General features: G+C 37.3%; 1 protein-coding gene across 1 annotated transcript in view; it reads left to right on the top strand.

Annotated features, from left to right (window-relative positions):
• FAP (fibroblast activation protein alpha) overlaps positions 1–20,800 on the top strand; it is a 92,899-nt gene that overhangs the window by 43,597 nt on the left and 28,502 nt on the right. The window contains exons 12-16 of the mRNA XM_004608094.2: positions 3,289–3,333; positions 12,941–13,045; positions 13,144–13,214; positions 14,799–14,852; positions 17,216–17,340. Coding sequence (XP_004608151.2) covers positions 3,289–3,333; positions 12,941–13,045; positions 13,144–13,214; positions 14,799–14,852; positions 17,216–17,340 — 400 coding nt within the window. The remainder of the gene's footprint in view (positions 1–3,288; positions 3,334–12,940; positions 13,046–13,143; positions 13,215–14,798; positions 14,853–17,215; positions 17,341–20,800) is intronic.

The raw sequence follows: 20,800 nt of genomic DNA, 5'->3' as shown, positions 1-20,800 counted from the left end.
GGAAATCTTGGTTGTGCTAGTTAATTAGAAACCATTCATCTGATTAGTCACTTTTAGATAAATATATCTTTAATATTTTTATTGAATCTATGTATTAGGAATCACTTTGATTTCATCAGTTTAAAACTGTAATGTTGGTAATTTACATACAATTTTTAGCTTTTAAAATGAGGCATGTTAAAACTGTGATTTCTTTGGAATCTGAAATTCTAATTTATCAAAATCTGAGACAACTTTTTTCCAAACTGACAGAACATATAAAATGCTCATTCAATGATATGTGCAACTCTCTGGTATATAAACTTTAGCTTTATGGCCAAAAACAGTGCTTAAATTTAGACTGCCAGGTCTGAATAACCTTAAGATCTCAAAACAACCACTGTTTCAAAATAATCTGATAAATATATGAAACACATATTCAGATTTAAGAACAACAGTGTTGAACTTTCCAACAATGATACCCATGTGACTCATTAGTCACATCTCATGACTAATATCTGAGTGTGTGTGTGTGTGTGTGTGTGTGTGTATGAAAGAATTTTGAAAACAAATATTTAAGGTTAAGTGAAGTGGCAACATTTTATTCAGGCTAGAAGTCCTACCCAGAGCAAAGAAGTTAAAGAAACTGGCACAAACTACTTGTATACAACTATATTAATCAAATTTATTGAAAATGTCATTTGGGTAAAACAGCTTTCATCGAATATGCCCTTCTTTGAAAAGGAGAGTAATATTAATTTTATCATTAGGACTAAATAACAAAAATGTTTTATTGCTCTAAAAACTGTTCTTCTAATCTGTTCTCTCTATTGAACAACTGCTATAGAAAAATTCCAGTTTTTTTTTTTCTTTTTGGGTCACACCTGGCGATGCACAGGGGTTACTCCTGGCACTGCACTCAGGAATCACCCCTGGCGGTGCTCAGGTGACCATATGGGATGCCGGGAATCGAACCTGGGTCGGCTGCATGCAAGGCAACCACCCTACCTGCTGTGCTATTGCTCCAGCCCGAAAAATTCCAGTTTTAAAAGTTTATTATTTTCTTGCTTTTTCAAACAGAACACTCTCCCTTAGTTTCCTTTTTTTCTTCAGTCTATTCTTTTCCAGCTTTTCTTCTGGCTTTCCAGTAGATCTTAATATTCCCCGAAATTAATGTATTAGAAAGCTAGCCAATTGTTTTAATAATAACAACTGCCCCCCCCCAAAAAAAACAGTGGCTTAATATAGCAAGGAAAAAAAATAGCATTCTCATGTAGATAAATGTCAGAAAATATGGTGGCAGGAGATACTCTGTTCCACATAGGTATTCAGGTACAAAAGTGATGGTCTCTATATTACCTTCATATGGTGGCTTCTACAGTTAGCCTCCAAATTATTCAAAACTGAGTACCCATACCCAGCAGGTAAATTAAAAAAATATTGAAGGAACATGTATAAGAGTCTCTCATAGATTCTGCTTAAGGTAACATCTGAAGTAGTATGAATACATTCTATTCATATGCCTCTGGTTAAAATTTTCCACATAACAGAAAATGAACCAAAAAATGTAGTCGAACAAATGTAAGAATGGGAAAGTAGCACACAATTTTATGGGATTGTCACATAGTAGTGAAGCATTCACTCTGCATATTTGAGGCCATGACTTCCATCCTTGGATCTGCCCAGCGTGCAAGCCCCACCCCCAAGTGGCAATAACCACAACAAAAATGGAAGAGAAAGGAGGAAAAATCTAGCCTAAGTGTTAAGGATAAAGAATCTACAATTTCTGCCACTATCTGACTTGCTCTCTTTCTGTTACTACTTGTTCCTCAAATTCATCTAAACAGTTTGTTATTTCAAGTACCTTTTCTCCATCTTCACTATCACTACCTACACCTTGTTCATTATTCCCCATAAATCAGTTGTTTTTTTTTTAATTGGTCTCTCTGCCTCTTTCTATCTCACTCACTTTTAATCCACTCTCTTTATTGTGTTCATTATTATCTTTTCCAAGTTGTCATTTTGAAATCAAAGAACTTTTCAGGAGAAATTTTTGTTGTTAAATGCTACATAAAAGTTTCTCTAAGATCTTGGAGTCTGAGAGATAGTAGAGGACAGCCAATTTTGGGGGGAGGAAATCACACCCTGCAGTGCACAGGGATTATTCCTGGCTTTGTACTCAGGAATTCCTCTTGGTGGTGCTTGGGGAACCATATGGGATGCTGGGAATCGAACCCGGGCCAGCCTCGTGCAAGGCAAAAGCCCTACCCGCTGTACTATGACACCAGCCCCTGGGACAACCAATTTCTGGTATATCCCATATGGTCCGCTGAGCCCACCAGGAGTACAAGACAGATTTTGGGGGAGGGGGTGTCACACCCAGCGATGCTCAGGGGTTGCTCCTTGCTCCTGCACTCTGATATCACTACTGGTGGTGCTTGGGAATACCTCACACTCTGGAATTACTCTTGGTAGTGCTCAGGGTACCATATGGGTTGCCAGAGATTGAACCTGGGGTGGCTGCGTACAAGGCAAATGCTCTAGCCAATGTACTATTGTTCCAGATCGGCCTCCAAGAGTGATCCCTGAGTGCAGAGTCAGGAGAAAGCTGAGCACAGCTGAGTGTGGTCAAAAAATAAAATACAATAAATTTTCCTCTAAGTTACAGTGTATATTTCCCCCTATTTTCTAATAATTTTCCTTAATCATTTTACATTCTTACATATTAAAGTACTTATAGTTTACCTAGTGGGTCTGGTTTCTAGAATTTTCTCTGACTAATTATTTGCTAGAAACACCTAATGAGATATTTAGGTTACTAAATATTTACCTCATGAATTTTTAATTGTCATAAACTGAAATATATAGCAAAGTAAAATTCAGAGCAAATTTTTGATTCATTGGTACTTCCAAGGGAAAAATGTTGCTTCAAATGCTAAAAAATAAACTGAATTAAAACTCCACTTTTAGTTCTAAAAAAAATACCTTTGTATTAACTGACACCAACTATTTGGGGTTGTTTCTGGATATTGTAGTAATTCTAAGTCACAGCCTCATGGAAGATTTAACAATACTTGTTAATAATTCACATTATGAATGTAGCACTTAGGTTTTCTATGCAACACCAAAGATAATATCAAACTTGAGCTTATTCTAATTTGAGTGTAGTCAGATTAAACTCAAGTTTGACATAATCTTCTTAGAAATAGTTCACTATAACCAGGGAAGCCTGACTGATTTAAAATGTGTTGATTTCAGAGTAAAACATCTTCCTGATGTGCTGCTTAATATGATCTTTTTGTCTTTTAGACTCGGGAGCATATAGAAGAGAGCAGAACTGGATGGGCTGGTGGAGTATGATTTTGTTATCTTTTTCTTATATTTTAATGAAATTTAATAAGTTATAAGTTATTACATGATTATTTGAATTGTATCCAAACTAGCACAAGGTAAAACACAAAAGTAGTGTTTCTTTCAGCAATTTAGTGTCAATTTCAATGTATATATTTTTAGAATTCTATGGAAAATACATAGTATTCCTCATGCTCCAACCTTAGGTTTTTTAGTTGACTCTGGCATCCATAATTACTGTTACTTCTTAACACCTTAGTTATTTAGAGACCTATTATCATTTTTTCATTTTATATGAACTTAAATTGCTCTGTAGCACTGTCATCCCATTGTTCATCGATTTGCTCAAGTGGGCACCAGTAATGTCTCCATTGTGAGACTTGTTACTGTTTTTGGCATATCAAATACACCAGGGGTAGCTTGCCAGGCTCTGCCATGCGGGCAGGATACTCTTGGTAGCTTGCCGGGTTCTCTGAGAGGGATGGAGGACTTGAATCTGGGTCAACCGTGTGCAAGGCAAATGCCCTACCCGCTGTGCTATCAATCCAGTCTTATGAACTTAAATTAGTAGAATAAATGAATCTCATATATATTATATAAATATTCTCATTTTTGAAGAAAATGTGTCAAATAGGAAAATATATGCTTTATCATGATTTGTGTTCATGCATCTGAATACTTGGATATTTGTTCAATTATTTTGGAGAATTTTTAGTGCAAAAATTAAGTGTTGTGAAAATATCATTTTATCTTTTATCCTAAATGAAGAAATTCAAAATAAGACAAAGAATAAGTGAATTGTGTGGCTGTTGTCAATTATCTCAAAAATAGTGACTTCAACTAGCTTTTATTCTACTCTGAGATTTCTATATATGCAAATAAAAAATGTTTAAGATTTGGTTTAATATAGAAAATTAAAACTGTGGCCGGAATGATAGGACAGCAGGTAGTGTGTTTGCCTTGCACATGGTAGACCCAGGTTCAATCCTCGACATCCCATATGATCCCATAAGCATGGCTAGGAGTGATGCCGGAGTGCAGAGCCAAAAGTTATCCCTGAATATTGCTGGTGTGACCTAAAAAAAGAAGGAAAGAAAGAAAGAAAGAAAGAAAGAAAGAAAGAAAGAAAGAAAGAAAGAAAGAAAGAAAGAAAGAAAGAAAGAAAGAAAGAAAGAAAGAAAGAAAGAAAAAGAAAAAAAGAAAGAAAGAAAGAAGGAAGGAAGGAAGGAAGGAAGGAAGGAAGGAAGGAAGGAAGGAAGGAAGGAAGGAAGGAAGGAAGGAAGGAAGGAAGGAAGGAAAGAAGAAAGAAAGAAAAAAAAGAAAGAAAGAAAGAAAGAAAGAAAGAAAGAAAGAAAGAAAGAAAGAAAGAAAGAAAGAAAGAAAGAAAGAAAGAAAAGTAAAACTGTTTAAGACTTTCTTTAATACAGTAGCCTTTCAAAAGTTAATTTTAAATGGAAAGCAGTATTTTAAAAAATAAATCTGCTTCATTTGTGTGGCTTTGGGGTACACCCAGTGGTACTCAGGCTTGCTCGTGTCTCTGCACTAAGGAATCACTCGGGGCAGGCTCAGGGAAACATATGGGCGGCCAGGGATAAAACCCAGGTTGGCATTAGGCAAAGCAAGTGCCCTACTCTTTGTACTTTGCTCTGGCCTCTGAAAATTCAGATTTAAATTTCAAGATGGATAGGGAAAAGGTAAATTTTAAAATAAACATCATCAGATATTAAAACTCTCAGTATAATATTTAAAATATTGTTCTGAACCTAGCAATTTTAGATTTCACATATTTCTTAAGTTTTTCAGTTAAAGAAACTTCCTTTTTTTAATTAATTAATTTTTTAATTAGTGAGTCACCATGAGGGTAGAGTTACAAATTTACCCATTTTCATGCTATGTTTCAATCATACAACGTTCGAGAACCCATCCAAGAAACTTCTTTTTAATATTAACTAGGTAATAACTGTAACTATTAATTATATATAACTATCACTGTATCGATGTCATCCCATTATTCATGGATTTGCTTGAGTGGGCACCAGTAATGTCTCCATTCGTCCTAGCTCTGAGATTTTAGCAGCCTTTCTTTACTCACCCTTCCCAATGGTGCCACATTGAAGGCTCTTTCCGGGTCAGGGGAATGAGACCCTTCATTGTTACTGGTTTTGGCATATCGAATACACCATGGGGAGCTTGCCAGGCTCTGCCATTTGGGCAGAATACTCTCAGTAGCTTGCCAGGTTCTCCAAGAGAGAACACTAGGCAATAAGGGGTTGCATGGCCAAGTCTCTGGATCTTGGCCATTGATGGGATTACACGGTGCAGGAGGCAGTTTGTGGGTGCGACTGCCTAGCTATTGGGAAATGGGGGTTCTGGGTGGAGGAGGCCCAGTCCCTATCTGAGCAGGCTTGGAGATCTTAGCCCCAGGTTCCTCACACCTGGGTTCCTCTGCTGGTTCCTTCATGTGCGAGGCTCATCCAAGTGTGTGGAGAGTGGCCTTGAGCGTGGCTGTTTGGGATGCTGGGAATCAAACCCAGGTCGGCCACATGTAAGGCAAATGCCCTACCAACTGTACTATCACTCCAGCCCCTCTTCATCTCTTTAAAAGCAAGAATACCCCAAGATTCTCTGTGTAGGAAACTATTGGATTGAGTAAGTAAAAGGTGATGCAGTGTCGGAATGATAGTACAGTGGGTAGGGTGTTTGCCTTGCTCATGGCTGACCCTGTCATGCCATATGGTCCCCTTGACCCCACAAGAAGTGATTCTGAGCATTGAGCGAATAGTAACCCCTGAGCATCATTGTTGTGACCAAAAAAAAAACTAAAAAAAAAGTGATGCTTTCAACTTTTCCCTCAAAAAACAAACTTTATAATAGTGTTCCTGCCCCTATGTCTGGCTGTCTTCACCAGGGCCCCTCAGAGGAGGGTGGATTTAGTTTCCCTACCTGCCCTGAGCAGAGCCCCGACAGCTAAAGACCTCTGGATTAATTATATATCACTGTCACTGTCATACCATTGCTCATTGATTTGCTCAAGCAGGCATCAGTAATGTCTCCATTGTGAGACTTGTTACTGATTTTGGTATATCAAATACACCATGGGTAGCTTGTCAGGCTCTGCCGTGTGGGCGAGATACTCTCGGTAGCTTGCTGGGCTCTCCAAGAGGGGCAGAGGAATCTAACCCGGGTTGGCCACATGCAAGGCAAATGCCCTGCCGCTGTGCTACCGCTCCAGCCCATAATTATATATGGTATAAATATAATTACATATCATACATATTAATTAGATTATCCAAGCAGCCTTGGAGATCTTGGCTGCTCGGATCAGGACTGGGCCTCTTCCACCTAGATTCACCATTTTCCAGTAGCTAGGCAGTCACACCGAGAGACTTCCCCCGACACCATGTAAACCCGTCAATGGCTGACATCCAGAGACATGTGATAGCCTATTTCTCCCTCTTGGAGTACCTGGCAAACTACTGAGAGTTTACTGTCCGCACAGGAGACCCTGGCAAGCTCCCCGTAATGTATTTATATGCAAAATATAGTAACAATGATGGATCTCATTCTCCTGACCCTGAAGAGCCTCTAATGTGACACCATTGGGAAGGATGAGTGGGGAGAGGCTGCTAAAACCTCAGGGCTAGGATGAATGGAGATATTACTGGGCCCACTCAAGCAAATTGTTTATCAACAGGATGACAGTGACAGTGACAATTTAATTATAAAATAACAGGGTGGCAAGGATTAGTATGTAATTCAGAAAAAAATAAGTCTTATTTGAATTCTATACTTGGCAATAACAAATTAAGTAAATTGGGGAAAATTAAGAATTTTCAGAGAAAGAATGACTGGAGCAATAGCACAGAGGGTAAGGTGTTTGTCTTGCATGCAGCCAACCCAGGTTCAATTCCTCCATCCCTCTCAGAGAGCCCAGCAAGCTACTGAGAGTATCCTTCCCGCATGGCAGAACCCGGCAAGCTACCGGTGGCATATTCGATATGCCAAAAACAGTAACAAGTTTCACAATGGAGACATTACTGATGCCCACTCAAGCAAATCGATGAACAGTGGAATGACAGGGTGACAGTGCTACAGAGAAAGAAAAGAATTTTCTGAGTTTTTTGTATTCTTGGTCACTCAGAAGTTCACCAGTCAGAAAAATAATTCCTAAATTAAAAATGAAGTGTTTAATAAAAGTAAAAAATTAGCCTATGAATTCATTTATATTATAAATACTGCAGTAAAGAATGAAGAGAAGAAAATATTGCTTGAAGATTTTAGTTATATTTATTATGATGATAATATGACTATAATTACTAGTCTCAATCATACTGAGATTTTATAAAGAAATTAGTTATGCAGTCTTCTCAAAAAATAGGGTCTTAGGAATTTATGCACATTTACTTTTACATGTTAGTAACATTCATAAGACTTTGAAATATTTTAGAATACATACTTTGTAATATCTACTTATATGTATCCTGATATCAATAACTGCATTTTATTAAATTTTGAAATGCATATAGCACCAACCTTATGATATCAACAAACATTAACAGTACAAATGAATGAATATGAGTGGATTATTTGCTTTCTAAAGCTATAAAATATTATTTTATGTATTTCTAAAAGGTACACATATGCCCAGTCAGGAAACATAAGGTTCTTGCTTTAAATCCAAAGTCAATACCAACATAAATCTAATGAATAATGATTTTTCTGCAACATGTGATTTAATGCCAGATCATTTAATATTTGTGGTTTTAGAATTCTGTTGGGGAAAATGATTCTGTTATGTGCTAATTTTACTCTCATAAAAATTTATTCAATTGTCAGTAAATGCTCTCAGTATTAGAAAAGAAATTCTCCAAATTTTTCTGCTATGATATCTTGAGGATAAGTTCACATTCTCTCAAGGCAACTACTTTGATAAGCTCAATAATTTGATTTTTCAAAATTCTAAAATACTTGATAAAGTCATGTCACAACTTTATACTTTTATATAACTTGATGACTTTTACCTTTATAGTATTATCTCAAATGAAATAATATGCTGCTTAGCTTCTTGTGACCTAAAATTAAATCCATGACTTAAAAATTACTTATAAATAATCTATAAATCTATATGTCATTCTTAAGCAATTGTTCAAAAAATATACAGAACATTGTAGTTGAAGTATGTGAACTGTTCATAACAGTACAAATTTAAAGACCAATTTTAGAGTAGCTGTTTCTTTAGAATAGTAATAAGCACAAAATGTAAAAAAAAAAAAGTTTTCTTAGAAATGTTCCACATTACTTTTTCTAACGTGAGATATTCAAGTTCTTATTGAGAAAAAAATATCTTCACTTCTTTGGTGCTTGATCAGAAAAATAGCAACAAAAATAATTTAAAATATTTTGCTTTTTTCTTTTGGAGAAAACAGTCAAAATAAGCTTTTATTTGGAAATCTTAGTATTTCCTATGCTAAAATTTGGAGTAACACTAAAAGCTTGACACTGAAGAACCCCTTTTTAATTATTGTTTAATTAAACAATTCATAACACCCATTTTACCAACAAAATGGACTTGAAGCCTTGTGTGAATCCAAGTGCTTTTGCCCGAATGTAGACTCTGTTTAGACAATATGGACTTCAGAGAAACAGGACCTCAGCTCATTGACAGATGAAATGATCGATCCAATGACAGCAAAAAAATCATCTCTAAGTAAATAACTTATCTTTAAAGGAAAATGTTTTAAATGGCTTTGAACTTCATGGAAGGACAGTAACTTATCAGAAAATCTATGCCGGATAAAGCGATCTATGAAGAGACTTGTTAAAATAGAGGATGGCCCAGTTATGCATGCTTATCTAGGGTCCAGGTGCGATGTGCTACAAGAAGCACTTAACTCAGGATGCATTATGGCCTTAGGTCTGCAAAATGAATGCGGAAATATTTCACACCCTCTTTACCTCACCCAAGTTACCTGTTCATCTAAAGCAGCTGTCTTCCAGGTGTTCATTAAAAGGACAGAAGATAACAGTCTTTGCTTAGCAGAAATATCCTTCCCGTTTGTTTGATTATTATATTTTAAGTCATAACACTCTGTACTGTCACTTTTTGATTTCTAATAAAATGAAACTTAAGTTTTAACCTAAAGCAAAAGCTTTTTTTAAAAAAAATTCTCACTACAAATGTAAGAATACATTATTTTACTGTGACACCTTAAAATATTTTGTGACCCCGTTTCATTTTAGTAGTTAAAATCAAAATGAGTCAGTTTTGTCTTGTTCTCTGAGGTGTGAGAATGAGGCGATGCAAGGTGGTTACTAGTGAGTACCTATCTTATCATTTATTAAGATGCTAAAGATTCATTCTGAAATGAAAGCAATTTTGTCAGATTAGACATTGTAAAGATGACATTCTATCTACAAACTCTTTTTTTCCTGTTATAATCCTCTTGGTATCATTTTTACATAAAGTTGTTAATAGCTGCAATACACAAAATCTTCCCTAGACTGGTCTTATTAGTAAAACTAATGAGGAAATCATGTAAGCAGATACCAATTTCTCATTATTCTATTTCCCATTTTGACAAGAATGTCTATTCTATGATAAAGATTAATGATACTGTATCAGAGTCCTAAGAATACTGTAAAAACCTAAAAAAAATGATGTCTTGAAATAACATAAAGCTGGTGATGTGGTAATGGTGCTCAAGTGGTAGAGTGCATTGTTTGCGTATACAAGGCCCAGAGTTTGATTCCTGATACATCATTCCTCCCAAGCACCACCAGATGTCACCCCCCGCAATAACAACAACGTATGCATGCATTTATATGTAAACACACATATAAAGCATGTATATATTTAAAATAAGAGAAATTTTTATCTTGTACCATTATGAAATCTAGAATTCCAAGGTCAATGTGTTAGTGAGGTCGTATATTCTCTTTCTATGTTGAAAAGTTGGACCACACCCAGCAATGTCAGGAGAAACTCTCCTGGTTCTGCTCTCAGGGATTACTACTAGTGGGCTCAGGGGATGATTTGGTGTGCCAGGGTTTGAACCTGGATTGGCTGCATGTAAGTCAAACACCTTATCCACTGTACTTATCCTGCCCAGTCATATACTCTACCTCCAGGGGAAAAAAATTCCTCCTTGACTCTTCTAGTTTGGGGTAGCTACTAAGTCCACTCTTCTTTCATCTTCAGGGCTTTTTTTGTTTGTTTGTTTGTTTGTTTGTTTTGCCCTATGTTTCTCTGTGTCTCTTTGCTCTCCTTTCTTATATGTCCTCAATTGAATTTAAGGTGTATCTAGTGAACTATCATCACATCTTGATTTGGACCTGAATGAATCCAAAAGTATCACATTTCTATATAGGGTCACTGCCTTAGTCTGTGTGGGCTACTAGAAATATAAAAGCAATAGTACTACACAATAAGTGTCTACACAGTTTAGGAGACTGGAATTCTGAAATCCTGGTGCCAACGTTGTCAAGCCCTGATGAGCACTCTCTTCTCAGTTGTAGGCTTTCAAAGTCTAAAATATATCCTCATGTGACAGAGAACAGATCAGAGGAAGTAAATTTGGTGTTCCTTACATGGACACTTGTCCTTTTTACAAAGACTGTGCTTAAGAACTGTCTGCTCTAATGATCTCTGAAAGACCGCACCTCCTGACACCAACTTATAGAGAGGTGGTTTTCAGCATATGAATCTGGAGACACATTCAGTTCATAACACTAAGGTTATAAATGGATATAAAATTTAGACCACTACAGATACAAGAGATAAAATTATATTTAATACCATGCACTTGTAATAATCAGTTTTATCAAAAAGGATCAAGTATCAGATCATATATCACACCATCGCTAAAAAGAGCTATTAGATTTCCACTGTTTTCTTTTTTGCTCAAAAAAGGGTCTCAGACTAGGTGAAAGCAGAATGAATATTTTTGCTAAAAGCTTCAGTGGTCTTCTGCTACTTGGCTCAGTTGTAAGAGATCTGAATACTTTGGACCACTGTCTTGAGGATTTAGGCTAGAGAAGGTGCTGTGGGTTGTTTATGGAAATAACTTTACTACATGAGATAGACAGCATTTCTTTAGGTAATCTTAGAGAGCAAATATGAGTGTCTGATTTTTTGTTTGTTTTGTGTATCCCAAACAGTGTTCAGGAGACCCAGGTTTCCTTCCAAAGAATTTCTGTCAACACAGACAGTGGTTCATATTACAAGAATCCTAGGATTCAGTGCTGCTAAGACCTTGTGGTGATAGAGATAACCTAATCATCCTGGCTCTGCACTGGTGCCTGCTTGCCAGACCCAGTGATGTTCATGGGACCATGCAGGTGGTGCAGGGATGGGACTTGGATTGTCTGTGGGCAAGACATGAACCCTGTCTCTTTTTGGCCAATGTTTGTCTTTTAATGGTAAAGATAAGGAATCACTGGCTAACCTTTGTGTGAAAACATCATTTAGATTTTAGTTATCTGTACTATTCAATATGCTGAAATGTGACTTACTTTTTTTTTTACAGATCACATTATACTGAGAATTAGGTGCTCCTTATATCATGAGGGAGCTGCCCATTGGGGCCTGGAAAGAGCCTAGCAATAGACAGTGAGGTTTACTCTACTCCCTGAGCTCAAGGAGTGAATTTCCTACTTGCTTGTACTTGATCACATTTTGCTCTTACAAGTCCCTCTATACCATTAACAATTGTGTTAGCTATCATCAGGTCATTAAACTTTTTTTTGCTTTTTTGGGGGCAGTCACACCTGGTGATGCACAGGGATTACACCTGGCTCTGCACTCAGGAATTACTCCTGGTGGTGCTCGGGAGACCACGTGTGATTCTGGGAATCGTATCCAGATCGGCCATGTGCACAGCAAATGCCCGACCCGCTGTGCTATCACTCCAGCCCCATCAGGTCGTTAAACTAGCCTGGCAAGCTACCTGTGGCGAATTGTATATGCCAAAAACAGTAACAAGTCTCACAAAGAAGACGTTACTGGTGCCCGCTCAAGCAAATCGATGAGCAATGGGTTGACAGTGATGGTGACAGACAATGTCTTCATTGAGAAGAATAGAGAAGAATAAAGATGGATGGGAAGTAATATACCAGTAATGAGATGTGGGTACTCTGGTGGCAATGAAATATCATAAATTAATATTACTATACATATGTGATCTAAACCATAATGATTAAAGTAAAAAATAAATTTTTTTCACTGAATCATTGGCATTAACTATGGCATCAGACAAATCAAGAATTTAAAGGGCCATGAGCTTTAAAAATAGTTATTCTTTGGTCAAATATATATCTTAAAGTTGAACTTGGTCAAACATCAAGTTTCACCAGCAATTCTTTTAATTTTATTTCAAACCACATAATCTCACAATATAGAAATGAAACATTATAGAGCCAGGGTGTGTAGTAGCATTAACTGTAGTTATAATGTGAAAGAATCTGTTATAATTGCCAAAAAGCTCTCAATTTGTACAAAGGAATTTCAAAGGGAAGAAAAGACCAAGAAGGCATAGCATTCTGGTTCCTATAACTATGCACTACTTAAAAAAAATCTTTAATTTTGCATATAACCTCTGTTCATTTCTTTCAGTTCTTTGTTTCAACACCAGTTTTCAGCTATGATGCCACTTCATACTACAAAATATTTAGCGACAAGGATGGCTACAAACATATTCACTATATCAAAGATACTGTGGTACGTTCCTTCCAAGATTTATCTCCTCAAAGATCATTCACTTTAGGTTGCTCAAATAACGCTCAGTTTCACACAACATAATGTTTGTCTTTTTATAGGAAAATGCTATTCAAATTACAAGTGGCAAGTGGGAGGCCATAAATATAGTCAGAGTAACACAGGATTCACTGTAAGTATTGCATAAAACACAATGTGCCATTGAGGTTTTAATTGGCACTGATGGACATACAAATGATACTACACCATCCCTCTAATTTAAGAGTATTTTTATTTAGTTGAGTATTTATTAATACTACATGTTCTTAAATAGCTTGTCAAATATCCTCCATAAATGAATACTTAGTACATGGTTATTTCCAATACAGGATAAATAAATGATACATATAAAAAGTAAAATTTCTCTAAAAATGTTTGGCTCTCCAGCACTTGAAGCAATGAAAGCAATCCATATATATGGAAATTTTTTCATAGTGATTCACTGTTATATAAATTTAAGATTAAGTTTAAGATTATCATCTATATGTGCTATTATTATGAGCAAGTACTGTGTACCATACTTCAAAGTAGAAATGATTACCCTACTTTCAAGATGAGAAAACTCAAACTTGGAAATTTGGTTAAATTATCTAAGGTGACCAATTAAATTATCTAAGCTTGAAACTTAGTTTCTGCAATTAGATTTAAGATTTTTATTGTTAACCAACAGGAACTCTTCTCTTCCAGATCTTTGCTTTCTGGTCCATTTTTCATACTGTACAGGATCAGCTTAAAATAATAAAAACATTAGAATCTAGTGGTTCTGTTTTATTGATCAGAACAGAAGGAAGGAAGGAAGGAAGGAAGGAGGGAGGGAGGGAGGGAGGGAGGAGGGAGGGAGGGAGGGAGGGAGGAAGGAAGGAAGGGAGGAAGGAAGGAAGGAAGGAAGGAAGGAAGGAAGGAAGGAAGGAAGGAAGGAAGGAAGGAAGGAGGGAGGGAGAGAGGGAGGGAGGGAGGAGGGAGGGAGGGAAGGAAGGAAGGAAGGAAGGAGGGAGGGAGGGAGGGAGGGAGGGAGGAGGGAGGGAGGGAAGGAAGGAAGGAAGGAAGGAAGGAAGGAAGGAAGGAATGGAGGGGGGAAGGAGGAAGGGAGGGAGGAAGAAGAAAGTCAGGGAGTATCTGTGATATCAGATGAACTCACAGAAGAGTGAAAATCATGATGCAGCTAAAATTGGATTTCCCACTTCATGGCTATATTAAGATAGGTTAGAACTGGGGCCTGGATACTTAAGTAACAAGTACATCTTCTTGTGACTTGTTTTGCATCTGGATAAATTGGCATGGCCCTTTGGTATCCCAGGGTGGATTAAGTTTCATAATTTACGGAAACTTTTGATGTTAGGCTTTCTGTAAAATAAAACATGAACAAAATCATAGATAAAATTTAATACAATAGCATAGAGAAATCAGTATATTGCTATCAATCTTCAAAATGAAAAATTGTAACTTATTTTGTGTGGCTTATAATTAATAGATCAGGCATATTTATATTTATGTAATATATTTGAACATTAAGAATACTCAGCTTAATTTAATGTTCTTTTCTAATAGTTGGAAAGTGAGGCGAAGTAATCAAAATTCTTTATGAGCCATGGTGATTTGTGTACATAAGTGCTAATTAATCAATAGGTAAAATTTTTTGCTCAATTGAAATTATTGTTAAAAAATTATCACCATTTAGTTATCAAAACTTATTTAATAATTCTGAATACATTTTCAGCTTTTATTCCAGCAATGAATTTGAAGGCTACCCTGGAAGAAGAAATATTTATAGGTAATTATGTCAATTCACTCTATTATTTTTTCCTGTAGATATTTGATTTTTTAAAAACTGTCTTAGTATTCGAGAGATGACCAGTTTTAGGCCTGTAATAGAAGTTAAAACTATTTATATTCCCATAATATGTAATTGGTTTTAATATGGTTCACTTTTGGGCGGGAGAGATAGTACAGAAGGTAGTGTGTTTCCCTTGCATGTGGCCAGTCTGAATTTGATCCTCAGCACCTCATTTGGTTCCTTGAGTACTACAAGGAGTGAATTTTGATCACAGAACAAGGAGTTAAGCCCTGTGAACACCTATGTACTCCCCCAGAATCCAAATAGAACATTCATCTCTGTTCCTGTAGCACTGTTGCACTGTTGTCCCATTGTTCATCGATTGGTTCGAGTGGGCAAATATTGTGAAATCACTAATGAGTGGAAGAAATGGCTTGATGCAAATATATATAGTAGAAAAATAGATTCAAATCAAAGCACTTGTTTCAAGATTTAACTGTTAGGAGAACTGAATTGTTAAAAGAAACAGTAACATCTCCATTGTGAGACTTGTTGTTACAGTTTTTGGCATATTGAATATGCCACAGGTAGCTTGCCACGCTCTGCCATGTGGGCAGAATACTCTTGGTAGCTTGCCGGGCTCTCCGAGAGGGGCAGAGGAATTAAACCCAGGTAGGCTGCATGCAAGGCAAACGCCATACCCGCTGTGCTATTGCTCCAGTCCATCTCTGTTCCTAAATTACCTTTTTTTAGGTTGGCAGGGCTCCTAAACAATGTTCAGGGGGCCCAGGACCACTTTCAGATATATACAGTCAGGTAATTCAATGATTGCCCCTGGAGATGTGCATTACATGAGTGCAGTGTAATTTAGATCTTCCAGGGCTCAGGAGGTGCTCAGGGGGTTCTTGGCCTATCTCTGGAGGTGTTTTGGTGGCCGTGCAGTACTGAGAATGTAATTCAGAACCTCCAGCATGTAAGGCACATGCACCAATCATTTAAGTTATCTCAAAAGCCTCCATTAAATTAGTTTTTTTAAGTATCGTTCAATGATCCCCTGAGTTATTGAAAAATCAGCCTCTACTGCCCTTCTATAAGTGGAACTAAAAACAGTAGTTACTATGGATTGGTCGTTTTATATTCCAGGCACATCTCTTGTTATTGTTGCCATACTAATGGGGAGGGCCCATCATCAGTGGGACCAAACCCAGGACCTCACATAGGAAAAGCGTGTGTTATAACATTTGAGCCACATCCCAGACATTTTTTTTTTCTAATCTGCTTCACAGATGTAATTTCACTTAGTCTTTACAACTCTAGGCAAATCATGATATTGAAACTAGAATTTGTGCCTAGACATGTAGATCTTGACCCTTTGCTGTTAATTGTCTACCTTCAAAAATAACACCAAAATGGGAGATAAATATAACCTAACAGGAGAAGTGGGAAGATTTTCTTCACTTATTTTTCCTGGTCCCTCCTGGATCCTGGTCACTTCTCTGTGGTGCATCAATTTCTCTGACCAGCCTCATCCGCACCCAATCAAGTCGAAACAGCAGCAGAAGGAATTAAAAATAATACAGCAAGCACTATATAATCATCATAGTCACAGTGGGACTCTGGGCCTCCTTCCTGCCTTAATGCCAGCTCACCTACTCTAAATTATATTCAAAATCCCAATGGTGTGGGACAAGTTCTAGGTGCCTGTATATTAAAACCAGTCACCTCATTCAGAAACCACACTGAGGACTGTCTGAGGAAAGTGTGGGCCCAACATCTTAGGTGCAAGTTGATTTGTTATAGAAATGTGCAGAGCGAATATCCCAGATTGCATTTCCTGGAACACAAATTTCCTGCCAAATGGAATAAACGTACATAGAAGGCACCTACAACCGTGCTTTCTTATTTCTAAGTTGCTTAATATTATTTTCCCTTTTCAGATAGATGGTAAATATGGGGACTTTCGTGATACTGCCAAGTTTTTCTGTATTTTTTGCCATGCAAGTACAAAAGAGAGATGGGAAGATGAACTATGCAGTCTTAACCACTTTGTTAAATGTAGGAGACAAGTGCTTATGGAAAGTAACTACCTCCCTCCCAGTGGAGGTGTTAAGCCATTTCTCGAGCCCCAGGAAAACTCCACAGGGCTTCTCCCTCGAAGTTTGTGCTAATCAGGCAAAGATGGATCAAAATCAGCCTCCATCAAAAGACTGTGATTTCTCTTTCCTTTAAATGATACTGGCAACCAAAAAATAGAGTGGGGTTGATGTCAATATGCAAACTAGTCATTTTACATGGAGTAGTACGTTTTGATAAATACAATCTCAAACTTTCAGCTTCGTTTTATTTTCATTTTCCTCTAGAATTAGCATTGGAAGCTATCCTCCCAGCAAGAAGTGTGTTACTTGCTATCTAAGGAAAGAAAGGTGCCAGTATTACACAGCAAGTTTCAGCGACTACGCCAAGTACTATGCACTCATCTGCTATGGTAGGTAATGGCCCTAACACAAATTCTCACCCGCCTGCCGCTGTTACTGTCCTCATCGCTACCATCTGATCAAACTTTAGCTACAGGTTATTGAGCGCTTGATGTATGCGTGGATCTTTATTTGTGCTATCTAATCTAATGCTTACAGAAAATAGTGAAAGGAAACTAGGAAGGTATTACTCTCTCTCTCTCTCTCTCTGTCTCTCTCTGTCTCTCTCTCTCTCTCTCTCTCTCTCTCTCTCTCTCTCTCTCTCTCTCTCTTGCTGCTGATGACACAAAGAGTGAAATTGTAAATAGTTTGCACTGCTGGTGAGCCTCAGAGACAGGATGAGAGCAAGGGTCGATGGACGGTAAATCCTTAGCTCTTATCCACCACGTGCCACAGCACCTGAGGTAGTAAGTAAATATTACCCACTGGTTATCAAAAGCAGGATTTGAACAATGCCATAAAAAAGAGTCCTATTCTCTGATAAAATGGTTACTGCACTTTGACCACCTTTGCCTGGAAAAATGTCAGTCACCTTATGGCCATTAGAAAGAACGGAGAAACCTGAACTCCTTTCCCTTAGAAGCCAATAAACCTTCGAGCTGTAGTTTTAATGGGGTAGTAAAGTAAACTTTTGCCACCTATTATGCCCTTTCTGTATTTTGCAAACATATAACTCATTCAAATATTTTAAATGCATATATTAAAAATATTCTGGCTACTTGAGCCATGTGTATTTCAAGCCAAATAATAGTATCTTATATATCTTACATATCACTTTTGAACCTATGCAAGCAATAAGATGAGTTAGATTAGGCAATCAGTAGATCAATAAGACAGGCTGGGATTTTGACAATACTCTTTAGGATTTGGAAAATTGAACTTGAGTAATATCCATTTTCACCATTCCCTTTCCCACCATAGTTAGTTCCTGAGGTTCTCTGGAGGGGACAGAAAACAGAAGGAATTACTACAAAATGCATGTGACTATTTTGTTTCTGGTATGAACTTTCCTTGTGGATGCAGGAATCTCAGAGAACAAATGGCAACTTTGGTGACTGATATCCCTATTTTGGAGCCAAAGACCCCAAAGACCCCTTTTGTTAACCAGAAGACAGGGCGTCTGACCAACTACTTCCTTCTGCCCTTTCACCTAGTCTCATAACCTGAGTCCAACTCCTTTAACTTTTGGGTGGATAAGTATTTTAACTCAAATGCTTCCTATAAAATGGTACAATTTAGGGAGGCTGAACATAGCTCAGTGAACTATGTAGACAGGAGACTTTAAGTTCTATCTTGTAGGCAGGAGGCTTAAAGTTCTATCACCACCACCACCTTCCAATTTTTACTCCAATAGCAATAAGATTTGTAATCTGAACTATAACAAAAGATGTAATCTGATCATTGTAACAAAATGTATTATCTCCCACACACTGCAACAAAAGTGTGTAAGTACCACAACCAAGTGTGTATGATCCTTGAGCATCTCCACAACAGCAAAAAGGGAGGAAAGGGATAGAAATAAATTTAAATAGATAGATTGATAGAGAGGTAGAGGTATGTCAGTTTGATATCTTTTCTCAAAGTCTGGTCAGGGCCAGGGACTTGGCTCCAAGGCCGGGAGTGCATGCTTTGCTGAAGGAGCTCTGGGTTCTATTCCTACCACAACCAGCAGTAGACTGGAAATTTAAAAGAAAAAGTTGGATCAGTGGGATCTTTGAAAGGTCAAGAAATCTGGTGATGACTGTACATGTTGACTGTAGTTATGGCATTTAAAGGTGTACGTTAAATGTCCCTCTCAAGTTTTTTGCACTTTTCAACCCAAGACATTTTTATGCAACATACACTGAAATCTTACATGCCAGGCACCTCATGCTGCTGAACTACCTAATTTGAGTCATATCTCTTCTGAAGATTGTAGACTTCTGCTTTTAGTCTTTAAATTCATAAGGCCAAGAAGCAGAACAATTATTACATAATAATCATTGAATCCTTGCTGCATGAACACAGAAGACCAAGATCAGAGTGGCTGTCTTTTTGTAAAGCTTCCCCAAATTTGGTTTTATACTGATCTACTGATGGAGCTACAAATCAGACCTCAGTGACACTACACTTAGGTGTAGACACAGACACACAGACACACACAGATACACATACTCATACATACTCACACACACATACACACATAAATGCATTATGATTCATTAATTATTTTGCACATTTTAAGCAATATATCCCTTGTCATATTATTTTGTCTTCCTTATACTGTGGTGCGTCACTGATCACTGACTGAAGAGAAAAGAAATCAAAGTCTAAGCTCTCATCAAAAGTTGGTGGAAGAGTCCTTTCTAGAACTTGAATCGCCTGACTTTTCCACACTCACTCTTCCTTGGCAGTATGGTAATTTCCCATTTAGCAAAAAATATACTGTGTGGGAAGCATCACATCGTCTGGTGTTTTTGAAGCTCCAGTAAAATGAGTCACTGCGCCATCATAGGAAAAACCTTGAAATCTTTCCCTTTAGGACTAAGAGTAAAGCCTCATTATGTAACTTCAGATTCTCTGCTGGAGATGGTGAGTAAATTCCAGGTAATAGGATTAAAATAGATAAAATTGTGTTACTGAGGCTATGGGAGATAAGCATTCCAGGCCATTGATCCTTAGGCCCCGAGGGTCTGCCTTCTGTTTTTTGTATCTAGGGTAACCAGCCATTAGTTTGTCTCATAGTTTTACCAAAAAGATAATGGCAAGCCCTGAGCACAGCAGGGTATGTCCCCCAAACAAAACAAAACAAAACAAAAGAGAATGCCAGTTGTCACTACTAGGACAATTTCCCAAAATAATGCTAACTGACCAAATGGGGAAGAAATTAGGTCTATTTCTCATTTCCTTACATTCTGGCCAAAAATATTAGTTGTATATTTCCCCTTTCATAAATTTGAAGAAAAATTCTCCAAATCACTAAAAGTAAATCCTATAAGATTCAGAGACTCCAATAAAAAAAAAGATTTTTGAGGGAACCTAATAAATAATATCCTTTCTCCTTATTCCTAAGCTTAACTGAGGATACAGGTAAGATATAAAATATTAGCCTTATTTTCCAGAGAGATTAGTTGAAAATGTGGCTACGGTGTACAGCTTCTTAATATTGTACCCCAGAATGTACTCACAAAAATATCTATCTCACTGGATAGGACACCCCAGGCATTTAGCACTGTCACACTTTTGACACCAAGGAACAGGATCAAATGTGCGTTATCTATAGTCAGAAGCTGATTATACCAATTCCTCTAACGCCTCACCAAAACGGTCCGTCCCACTGTGCTTTCTGGGAACTAGTGGTTCTCCAATGACACTCCCACCCTATGAAAAGTCTATCTACTTTGTAGTGCTGATATGTGTTGCTTTTAAGCCCTTGCCTATTTGGGTAAAATGATCCTTTGACAGAGATATTAGAGCTGGTAAGGCACTTGC

The sequence above is a fragment of the Sorex araneus genome, chromosome X (assembly GCF_027595985.1).
Source record: "Sorex araneus isolate mSorAra2 chromosome X, mSorAra2.pri, whole genome shotgun sequence".
Lineage (NCBI taxonomy): Eukaryota > Metazoa > Chordata > Mammalia > Eulipotyphla > Soricidae > Sorex > Sorex araneus.
The sequence above is the reverse complement of the archived record's forward strand: the minus strand, read 5'-3'. Positions and strand labels throughout refer to the sequence as shown.